Consider the following 12,237-nt stretch of genomic DNA (forward strand, 5'->3'; position numbering starts at 1 on the left):
TTGATCTATATAAGAATATATATTATAAAATATAGAATAGTTTAATTGGTATCTCGTAACACAAGTCTCGAACTTACTTCGAGGCTGACTCAATCTACGAGTATATCATCTGTCCCGTATATATTTATTTATTTATCATTCTCAACATATTTTAAACAGACTTCAAAAAAAGAGGAGGTTCTCAATTCGTCCGTATTGTTTTTCCATCGATCTCTGGAGAAACGTACAAACAAATAAAAAATATAAAATTTTTCGATACCCAGGTCCTTCTGTAATGAAAAATAATATCTGGCCCAAGTATGAAGTGACATATTATTTTTAAATTGCGATGCCCAACAGGGTTCATATTGCACCTTTTTATAAGCAGTAACTGTTATTCTACTGATTTATTTTATTAATTGAAGTGTGTATGCGTCAATTAGTTATCTAAGCGCAACTTCCATAGTGAAAAAAAAAGAAAATAGAAAAAAAAACTTCCCGCCTTTTTTTGAACGCTGACCGAATACACATATTTTTATCGAGTCCAGAGTTTCATATGACGGCCTCTGTGACGCAGCGGTAGTACTCTTGTCTGTGACACCAGAGGTCCCGGGTTCGAATCCCGGCCAGGGCATGATGAGAAAAGAACTTTTTCTGATTGGCCTGGGTCTTGGATGTTTATGTATATAAGTATTTATTATAAAATATAGTATCGTTGAGTTAGTAACTCGTAACAAAAGTCTCGAACTTACTTCGAGGCTAACTCAATCAGTGTTATTTGCCCCGTATTTTTTTTTTTTTTTTTTTTTTTTTTTTTTTTTTTTTTTTTTTTTTTTTTTTTTTTTTTTTTTTTGGACAAATTACACTGATTGATTTAGCCTCGAAGTAAGTTCGAAACTTGTGTTACGAGGTACTAACTCAACGATACTATATTTTATAATAAATACTTATATAGATAAACATCCAAGACCCAGGCCAATCAGAAAAAGTTCTTTTCTCATCATGCCCTGGCCGAGATTCGAACCCGGGACCTCTGTTGTCACAGACAAGCGTACTTACCGCTGAGCCACAGAGGCCGTATATATTTATTTATTTCGTTAAAAATTATAAATCAGGACTAGTTGTCCTCATCGAAGTGTCCCGGGTGAAGTTCAGTAGAAACGCACCCTTACACGACCCTTCTATTGCAAATACTGGTTCCCGATAACCACATAAACAGACAGACAGGTTGACTTAACATAATATAGTTGAAGATAATATCGTAATCAAATAACTGTACCTATTGATGTTATCTTAAAACTTGTTGACACTGTAAAAATACACAGATGTCGCAGTCTTAACATTAAAATTGTGTACTTAATGCTTTTAATGGTTATTATCAGATGGAAGCTTAGGTTTACAATTAATGGGGTAACTATTTATAATTGCCAGAAATGGTTAATTATTTTTATCGTGATGGAGCACGGGTTTTAAAGAACCTCGCAGTGAAAACACCTCGAGATATGAAAATAACTAGCTGTGCCCTGGGACTTCGCTCTCGTGGGAATTTCAGGTATTATGTTAGACTAAGTTATATCTTTTTCATGGACGATTACTGATTATGTTACAAGTAGGTATATCAGTAAATGACTGACAAACAAACAACACCCTTTTCCTAACGCAGGTTGCATCCTCTGCCAATCTACCAGCACGATCCGTCTCATTGTAATAATAGGATCAGGAATGATGATGACGTCTGGCCCCATGTTTATGACCGGACGATGTGGGATTGTAATAGGACAAATGTGCACGACCTGAGGTCACGATAAACATCGAACCGCAACCGTGACTCTGACAGCGTCAGTTTTGCAATACATCAAAACCAGACGGAGTCAATTAGCATGTTGGAGAGTTTTTCAAATAAATATCGAACAAAACAATTGAACGAGCGGTAGAGCGGGGCGGGATCCGAGCGTCGATACGGCCTCGTGCCGCTAGCGGGGAGGGGCGGGGAGCGGGCGGCGAGAGGGGCGGGGAGCGGGCGGCGAGAGTGGCGGGGTGCGGCGCGGCGGGCGTTCAGTAGCGCGCGAACCAGCGGAGCGGTGTGTACGTCATGTCGTTAGACGAAATCATAGTGCAAGTGCAATCACGACCTGAACTGTGGTGTTCCTCGCACCCTTGTTTCAAGAACAGGGCAATCCACAAGAGGACGTGGCGGCACATTTCGAAGGAGTTGGATATTGACGGTGAGTGATTTGTGTCGTTTAGTTTACAAACAAACAATGGCCGTTCGTTGGCCACGTGACGCGCGATCGCGCGCCCCGCTTGCCGCCATCGCGGTGCTACCGGGCCCCCTCCCCCTCCCCCTAGCCACAATACGTCCGCTGCGTGTGTATGTGTGTGTGTGTGACGTCAATCCAAATTTGTGTGTGGCAGCCCCCCGGAGCATTGCACGCGCGACGCAGTTTTTAACGCGCGTAAAAACTATTGCTGTCGTTATAATATAAAGCTAAATAGTACATACATACATACATAAATATGATGACGTCTTTATCCCTTAAGGGGTAGTCTTGAAAAGACTGATAGGCCACGTTCAGCTGTTTGTCTTAATGATAGAATTGAGATTCAAATAGTGACGGGTTGCTAGCCCATCGCCTAAAAGAAGAATCCCAAGTTTATAAGCCTATCCCTTAGTCGCCTTTTACGACATCCATGGGAACGAGATGGAGTGGTCCTATTCTTTTTTTTATTGGTGCCGGGAACCACACGGCACAAGCGAAATAGTTATAGTTAATAATATATACTATTGGGTATTAGGTTGCGAGTGTTCTTAGACATGTTTGATCTAAATAGTTTGAGACATTTACAAGTTGTGGGACTTCAAAGTGGTGAAGTAAGACCGATGTCGGCGAATATACTCGAGTGAAAGCGCGCTGATAGAGAATATTGATGATTACATCGAGAGTGTTCTTCGCTTGAACCCCGAAGCAAGAAAGAGATATGTTATTTAAATTAATATTTGGCCGTGGGCGTTTTTAAATTTTAAATTTATCTCTAACTAGCTGTGCCCGCGACTCCGTCCGCGTGGAATAGTTATTTTAGGTGTCATTAAAGCCCTCAAGGGTGAATAGCTTTTCCCGTTTTTTTTTCACATTTTCAATTATTTCTTCGCTCCTTATAGTTGCAGCGTAATGTAATATAACCTAAAGCCTTCCTCGATAAATAGACTATTCAACACAAAAAAGATTTTTTCAATTCGAACCAGTAGTTCATGAGATAAGCGCACAAAGCAAACTCTTAAGCTTTACAATATTAGTATAGATAAAATTAATATTTTGTTACAGAAATCACACTGAAAAAACGGTGGAAGCATCTCAAGGACCAATACAGAAAGGAGTTGAAGAAAGCCAAAAACGCACACAACGGAGAAATTCCAGACGACTACCTCTCCTGCTGGCAGTGGTTCCCGTCCTTGTCCTTTCTAAAGGATGAAATCCTGAACGGCTCCGTCAAAGTGAACAAATCAGTTTTGGTCTCCGACACGGACACGCAGAGCGACGATGCAGAAGACAACAGTCCGACGAAAAAATTCAAACAGAACGTGGAAAACGCCGCCAACAAGTCATTGGACTCCAAAAAGGTGAGTATAATAATGAAAAGGGTGAACGCGATACACGAACTGGTCTCAAACAAAAGGACGATTGGTTTGGACGACGCCACGAAGAACGATACGGATTACATGTTCCTGATGAGTCTACTGCCGTCCATGAAACAGTTGACGGAGATACAGAAGTTGCACTTCAGGGGGAAAATCAACGACTGGCTGATAGAAGCGATGACGCAGAACGAGTATAACAATGGTGATAGCAAATTCTTCTTCCACACACAAGTGGCGGAGCTGCAGAAGGAGGAAGAAGACTGATACTGGTGCAAGACGGTGGTGACGTTCATGTTGATCATCGTGTTTGGACTGTTTGTGTACACGTGCAAGTGTTTTCTCTTGAATAAAATCTGGAGATATTTCTAATATTTTTTTTTTATAGTGATATTGTGCGATCTCATCGGTTAGAATTGGATAAGATTTGAATTTGTTAACGAATATAATGTCCAAAATATGATTCGGAAATAAATTTTTAATTTGTTCAATACTAGTTGTATACAGTTATTAATTTGACTAACTTCTTGGCTTGTAGATAAAAAAAAATCGATCATGGGAAATGCTTAAGAAATAATACAAACATACATATAAAAGTGATTATATATCTATATCCCCTGTTTCTCGTGAAGAAAAGACTGAAAGGCAACGTTCAGCTGTATTGTTAAATGATGGAATCGAAATTGAAATAGTGACGTTCCTAGCCCCTAGCACCTTAAAGAAGAATCTCAAGTTTATAAACCCATACCTTAGTAGCCTCTTACGTCATCCATGGGAAAGAGATGGAGTGGTCCTATTCTTTATTAGTGCCATCCATCAAAAAGTCATACAGTTGATGTGGATCTTTTCAAGTTTTGACCGTGTTTATTCTGTAAAGAATCAAGACGTTATGTTGCTAAGTATCGGTAAAGCTAAAAAGGTAAGGTTGTTGAATTAGTTAATGGTCATATTTTCACATCCGTTAGAAAGGGTACATACATATGGTCACGTCTATATCCCTTGCAGGGTAGACAGAGCCAGCAGTCTTGAAAAGACTGAATGGCCACGTTCAGTTATTTGGCTTCAAATAGGGACAGGTTGCTAGCCCATCCCCTAAAAAGAATCCCAAGTTTGTAAGACTATCCCTTAGTTGCCTTTTACGACATCCATTGGAAAGAGATGGAGTGGTCCTATTCTTTTTTGTATTGGCGCCGGGAACCACACGGCAAAGAGAAAAACGAGAAAGCGTTGATGAGATTATTCTTATGTGTTAAGAATTACAAGGAAAACATATTACGCCAATCCTACATACATCCTTTTTTTAATAGCCCATAATTTAAGGCATTTTAATGGGGACATTTCAAACATCACTAAATAATGTTGTATGTAAACACTGTTGATGTACCAATTAAATAAATAAATACCGACTAGGTATATCTTTAGGTTTCATAACATTGGTCGACGACAAATAAATACCTAACTAAAAACTAAGTTAACTGCCGCTTCCAAAATTGTCCGCGTCAGTGCAAAAGAGGCGGTAACAAACTGCACAGCAGCATTTTATTTGACAACGTCAACTACACAATCTCAATTTTATCATCAAGCCAAAAAGATGAAGGTGGCCTATCAGACTGTTGGCCCTGTCTACCCCGCAAGGGATATAGACGTGACTATATGTATGTATGTATGTAACTACACAATCATCCAAGAGGAACACTTCACTGTTTCAACATATATTTTTACTATCGAATATTACTCAAGTTTTGTAATATTCCAACGATTCCAAGTAAATGCAACAACAAATCATCAGGTTTGTTCAACACACCGGGCGGCCATTTCGTCACGCCGGGCCATAGTTCAGGAGATACGATCAACGGGTAGACGGGACGAAACAACATGCTTCGCTGGTAATTGAGAGAAAGGAATTGGGTAATTAACATGGTAGATTGGGAAATTACAAGGAAACATCACTTGTTAACATTAAAATAAACTAAATCCATAATGTAAGACTGTAATGGTAAGTACTAACAGTATCAGGCACAGTAACGTTTCAATACTGCATTTCAATTTGACAGCTGCGCAGAAAATAGTTCTTGATAACAGATAGAAATGCCATATACTGCTTCAAGCCCAATATGCCATTTCTATGCTTCATCAAGTATTTATTTTTATTTCCCACGTCGCCTTTAGGTCATTCTGGTAGTATAGAAAAGAAAAACAATGGCACCGTTCAGCTGATTGGGCAAGCGCGGAAGCATTGCAGTGGCAGGTGAATCGCGTAGGTGCGCCTGCGCATCATTGCACAAGACGCCCGCATTCCGCGCGCGATCGTGCCAGCGTGCGCACGCGATTTCGGTATTGGGGAAATAGATGAATTTAGGGCAATTTTATGAACTGATGAAAATGCTCTTTAACGTAATAGTAGTTCTAATTGTAAGTAATTGTTGACGGCAAAACTTAATACAGTTTATCCAATAAAGAATCTGAACTGATAATACATTATCGACAAATTTTTGGATAGCTTCAGCTTTCATAAGATGAACACACATTAAATAACTTTAATCCATGGCTCTGTTATGGACGTCACGGTAAAACAAACAAAAAAACATGAACAAATATATTTTTCCATTTATATTATAAGCATGAATTATCGAACAAATATTTATGTTTCTGTAATTGTTCGAAGAAAACAATATGACTCACATACAAGTTGTATAACCGATATGAAATAGTTTCATAATTTTATTTCCAGTTGTATATAAAATTGATATGTCTTAATCTTTACATAACCTTGCACAAGGTATAGTGCAGAGATTTAGCGAAGCAGCTGTTGTTGTATGCTTAATATAATAATCGATTGTACGCCAATCAAGAATAAAACAATGTCGGCATTAATTGCTCAACAATTACTGTAATGATTTGTGGTAAGATAACTATCTCAGCAAATACGGTGCGTAACAGTCTAGCCGATAATTAGCGGGTATAATTCCTTCAGACATTTCGTTAACTCACGCCCTACGGGACCGGCGCAGGGTAAAGCACCCTGTTATCGACAATTGCCGGTTGTTGGCATAACATACTATTTCAATTATTACTTGTCACCGTAGGCCAGCCTCAAAACGTGATTAATAAATATCGATGGGAATGAATTAGTTGCATTTAAATCGCTATTATCTTTACTTGATCACTTAAGTGCCGTGTGGTTCCTGGCACCAATAGAAAAAAGAATAGGACCACTCCATCTCTCTGCCATGGATATCGTTAAAGGCGACTAAGGGATAGGATTATAAACTTGGGATTCTTCTTTTAGGCGATGGGCTAGCAACCTGTCACTATTTGAATCTCAATTCTATCTTAAAGCCAAAAAGCTGAACGTGGCCTATCAGTCTTTACAAGACTGTTGGCTCTGTATACCCCGCAAGAGATATAGACGTGTTTATATGTATGTATCACTTAAGCACTGATACAGCGGTTATGTTGGACATTTGGCTGAGTTGAGCCTCCAGGCGACGGGTAAATATTCCGATTGTAGTCCAAGTGTTGCAAATGCGAAGACGCTGATCATTTGCGCACACGAAGTGTTTCTACTTAATTGACTGGACAAATTCCCCAGAGTACATTATTACCTTTGCAAATACGCTACGTTCGTGTCACTCGTGCCGGTCGTGACGCGGACTTGTAAGGTGTCCCGTTTTTAATCCAATAACGACCTGGGGCTTCTGTGCGAGAGCGGGGCTAATGGACGCAATCCACATTTCGCGACACAATTCCAAAGATAATCCTTTGAAGACGGCCAAAATTATGACCGCACCAAACGCTTCACTCCTTTCTTAATTAAGCGGTGATCTGTCTGAACTCACGCGCATTTAAGCAAATAAATCCTGTTCAAAATAAGCCGCTGCTTCCTTTAAAACACAGAAGCTTGCCGTAAATAATGTTGCAAGTATCTGTTATTCGAATGCAACTTTGTTAGTCCTTCCAGTCGTAAAATAAAGCAAGCAATTTAGCTGTTTATTATAACGCAACGTTGGGGCTTATTTAATTTACGATGTGTTTGTTTTTCATAACCAGAATATTGAACAGCTATAATTTTATTAGTACCTACTTTAAGATTAACAATATTTATGAATCTTTAAGCAAAAATAAAGATGAATTTCTTGGCAAATCAATATTTTTGGTTTCAAATCAACATCGATTTTTTCATAAGTATTAGTTCAGTTTTTTTCATAAACGCAAATATACGGCCAGTATCTCATTATACAAATCATATTTTAAAACAGTTATCAATTTTATCGATTCACTTAGTACTTGTTTCGCGTTTGGATTGTAAATCAATAAATGTAGCTGTGGATAATCAATAAATTTATACAGGTATAAATCATAAGCAGTCTTGGAAGGCCACAGGAGCACCCACACTAGCCACAGTTCCGCATTTCTCATTAGCTATCACATTAATTTATGATGCATGCATGCATATGCATGAACTACTTCCCAGTTAGAAGCGAAGATTGGATATGGAGGCGTGTTAAGGTAGGTATCTCGTTTACACGTTTGTAGTATATATACACGTGATCGCGGCTGTATTGCTTGCGGGTCAGATAGAGCCTTGAAGTCTTGAAAATACAAAGGTCACGTTCAGATATATAGCTTACTTTCTATTTATTTATTGAAACTTTATTGCACCTAAAATAATGTGCAATTGCTGAACTTAATGCCAAAAGGCTTACTGATGGCATTGAGATTTAAATAGTCGCCTTTTACGACATCAATGGTAGAGAGATTTGGTTTGGTTGATGATGGTTTGGTGGTCCTATTCATTTTTGTGTTGGTGCCGGGAACCACACGGCTAACTGAGTAATTTAATCCGTAAATACTTATACTTATTTTTGATCTTCGCCTAAACAAGAATTTTAATTAATAACTTGAGCTACATATAATGCTTTACGAGTAGGCACGACAGTAAATCTTGCTGGTCACATGGTAACGAGGTGCGAATGGGCCCTCTTTCAAACTTGATACTCGCCCTAGAAGCTTGTCCGGGTAAAAAGTCGATGACTGGCCCCATTACCCGGCCACGAGCGAGTTTCTTGAAAATACAACATATATTAAGACTAGATATGCTCCAGTTAAGGTTAACAGCCTCAATTTTGTCATACAGTCACATTTCAGTATACATTTTTACCCCGAATCATGACTTCATGACTGGATGTTCATTTTTTAATAAACTAGAATATTATACAGACCCGTTTTTTCCACTTCAAAATAGGACCTGTGTATCTCTTCCAAAACATCCATACATAAAGTAACGTCTAAATCCCCCGCGGGGTAGACAGAACCAACAGTCTTGTAAAGACTGAAAGGCCTCGTTCAGCTGTTTGGCTTGACGATAGAATTGAGATTCAAATAGTGACAAGTTGCCAGCCTATCGCCCAAAAACTACATTTTACGACATCCATGGGAAAGAGATGGAGTGGTCCTATTCTTTTTTTATATTAGTGCCGGGAACCACACGGCACTCTTTCCAATGGATGTCGTAAAAGGCGACTAAGGGAATTTACATTCATTCCCGTACAAATTGTAAAACAAATCAAGAGATATGCTTATAAATATATGGGACTTTTCTTCTAAGCGACTGGCTACAAAACCTGTCATTATCTGAATCTAAATTCCATCAATAAGTTCTTTATCTAAACGTGAACTGAAAAGGCTTCAGTCTTGTCAAAACTATGGCTATACCGTAAAAGAAAAAAACGTGATTTCATACTTATTTTTATAATATATATATAGAAAAAATAGCGAACTTATAAGTTGATAAGTCAACGTGTACTGTACATTTTTCAACGAAAACCCATGCAATGATAATTGTTCATAGCAAAGATCAGATAACTAGATAGAAATATCTGCTTTTTTGTCCCCTTCGCACAATGTACGCGAGATGTATTAAAATTCATATGAGCACTTGTAATCGCAAACCAATTTATGAATATTTATGAATGCCAAGGAAAAATGTGAAAGATTTGATACTGACAAATGGAGGTGGCGATGAAATCGAGTCTTGTATCACCAGTCCAAGATACTAGTTTGGTAATGTTTGTTTTTGTTAACAAACTAATAAATACGATTGTACAAGTGAAACTTAAAAGGGAATGATATTTCGCTCTGCGGTGTAGTTGGGGAATGAGGAAGTCTTTTGCAAATGAAATTATGACGCAGTGAAATGTTTTCTTACATTTATTTTGAAAATTAATTTTTAGGAGGCAGCTTGAAATGAGATGTGGTCAAATTATATATTAAAAAAAAACAACGAAACATACATTTCTTATTCAAATGTTATGAATGGGTAATTTTTGTGTTTAATATACTAAAGGAAAGATAAAAATTACTTTTTTTACATTGTTCGAAAACTTGCAATTTTTTTTTATAAACTTACAAATAATTTTATTCAACGCGCACCTCTAACTAATCTAACATTCTAAAGTCTAACCTGGTATATCTAAATAGAATTTCCTAGATTTCCATCGCATTACTTACTCAGCTGTCTACGTCCAGAATGTCACGCGATAGGAGTCAATTACTGGGCGCGTTACCCTACGCGGCACATTCAATGGACGGCACTGAATTTGTACCAGCTAATAGAGCATTTACCCTATAATAAGGATAGGAAATCGTGAAGTCTGATAACTGAATTCTAAACTAAATTCAAGGATTTTTTTCGAACTTAAGTTTAATCCTAGAGGACTTAAAAGTTTGATGAGACTGGATTTTTCCGAATTATTTTTATGATTTTTTTATCGTTAATGAACGAATCGTTTTTGACGTAATCCAGACAGACAGAATCCAGAATCGTGGTCACAACTCGTCTAACGCCAAAAAGAGAAAAAAGCTTCACAGTTCAGATTAATGGGCGCTTGATTGATATTGACTCGTTATAAAGTAGGTCATTTTTTTTTATTTATGGGCATTAATGACAACTCACGTGTTCGTCGAGCGAGTATGTCAGTTCTCCATCGTCGTATAGCACGAACCACCTTCGCTGCCATCTCTGTAACAAAAAAAAAAATATATTTAAGGAATCATCATCAAGTTTTTATTTTAAAGCGGGTACTGGTCGTGTAAACATACAAACATATATTTGACCATTTTTTTAAAGCGACTGGTCGTATGCTCATATATTTGACCAAAGATCAACCATACAGAGAACTTTTTTTTTATACTTACAATGTTACAATAGATAATTTAATGTCAGTTCCAGACGACATGCAATGATGAGAGAGAGAGAATTACCAAATAAGCCATTAACACGGCATGCAACAAAACCGCGCCTTCGTGTCGTAACTCAGTGAACGAATACCTGAACATACAAACCTATTATTATTAGCTAAATGTCATTAGAAACAACTGCAGAAAACAATGCTTAACCATAGAATTCGGAATAATATGAGATTGTAGAAGTGGTGCCGTGATTATGATGTGTGGTTCCCAGCACTTTAGAATAGGACCACTTAAAAGACGACTAAGGGAAAATCGAATAAACTTGGGATTCTTCTTGTAGGCGATATGTTAGCAACCTGTTCAAGACTGTTGGCTCTGTCTAACCCGCATATGATAAAGACCTGACTTTATGTTTGTGTATATAGAAGTGGCAAGTCGGAGGAATGTGATGTCGGAATTATACCAATTTAAATTTTCATATTGCATCTAAACTCTGCGATTCATTTGACAACTTTAAACTGTTCAGAAAACAGCGTGCGATGCATTGGTCGCGACACATGATTGCCTTAGTTTCAAATAAAGTATGACATTTATATTTCTTCTTCAATCTGGCGATAGTACCGGTTACATCCTAGCCTCACTGTAGAAGAGCTCACGTAGAACATTTGACCATAATCCTGGATTGGATAAGTCAGGTTTTAACAAAAAGCTACTCTCGTCTTACTGTTACTGTACTGGTACTTTTTGATACCGTGCGAATATATAAATATAAATAAGGCATTTCTATTGTCTCATATTATTCCGATTTCTATGACGCTGTTCGCAAGGAGAACTGGTAACCGCAGCCAATATTGTGTTGCGATTTCCAATTATTACTTGTAACTACTAATGCGCCTTGACCTGTGATGAGGTGCTGTTATATGGAATTAGTTATCGCCCTGGGTTCACACGAAAAAATAGTGAAATTAAAGCTGAAAGGAAATATAATAATAAAAAGACACGTTTGATCACTAGCGACCCGCCACATATCCTACTAATATTACCATCCATCTCAATTCATCAACATCATCAACATTATCCATCCATCATGATTTATATATCTCCATCTCATTCTCATGGATGTCGTAAAAGGCGACTAAGGGATAGGCTTATAAACTTGGGATTCTTCTTTTAGGCGATGGGCTAGCAAGCTGTCACTATTTGAATCTTAATTCCATCATAAAGCCAAACAGCTGAACGTGGCCTATCAGTATTTTCAAGACTGTTGTCTCTGTCTACCCCGCAAGGGATATGGACGTGATTATGTGTATGTATGTACATTATAATACATATAAGTAAAATCTCAGAACTAAATGATTTCATCTCAGAACTAAACGCTAATTAATCATCGCTGTTAATTAAATCAAACGTTTTTATTAACCTTAATTGGAGGT

At 37.9% G+C, this 12,237-nt stretch overlaps 2 protein-coding genes across 4 annotated transcripts in view; one reads left to right on the forward strand and one right to left on the reverse strand.

The window, feature by feature from the left end:
- Positions 1–12,237, reverse strand: part of LOC106138439 (protein outspread) — a 290,023-nt gene that overhangs the window by 79,068 nt on the left and 198,718 nt on the right. For all 3 annotated transcript variants that reach the window (XM_013339589.2, XM_060944352.1, XM_060944351.1), the window contains exon 3: positions 10,569–10,634. In XM_013339589.2, the coding sequence (XP_013195043.2) occupies positions 10,569–10,634 (66 nt within the window). The remainder of the gene's footprint in view (positions 1–10,568; positions 10,635–12,237) is intronic.
- Positions 2,046–4,078, forward strand: LOC106138447 (transcription factor Adf-1). The gene is made up of 2 exons (XM_013339601.2): positions 2,046–2,204; positions 3,303–4,078. The coding sequence occupies exons 1-2, from the start codon at positions 2,072–2,074 to the stop codon at positions 3,878–3,880; spliced, it is 711 nt and encodes a 236-aa protein (XP_013195055.1). The 5' UTR covers positions 2,046–2,071; the 3' UTR covers positions 3,881–4,078.

Source organism: Amyelois transitella, chromosome 5 (genome assembly GCF_032362555.1).
Source record: "Amyelois transitella isolate CPQ chromosome 5, ilAmyTran1.1, whole genome shotgun sequence".
In the NCBI taxonomy this organism is placed as follows: Eukaryota; Metazoa; Arthropoda; class Insecta; order Lepidoptera; family Pyralidae; genus Amyelois; species Amyelois transitella.

Bases quoted from the DNA above. Each gene is read 5' to 3' on its own strand.
- LOC106138447 (XM_013339601.2), top strand. From the start codon at position 2,072: ATGTCGTTAGACGAAATCATAGTGCAAGTGCAATCACGACCTGAACTG. The intron at 2,205-3,302 runs GTGAGTGATTTG...ATTTTGTTACAG, and splicing joins GAAGGAGTTGGATATTGACG to AAATCACACTGAAAAAACGG.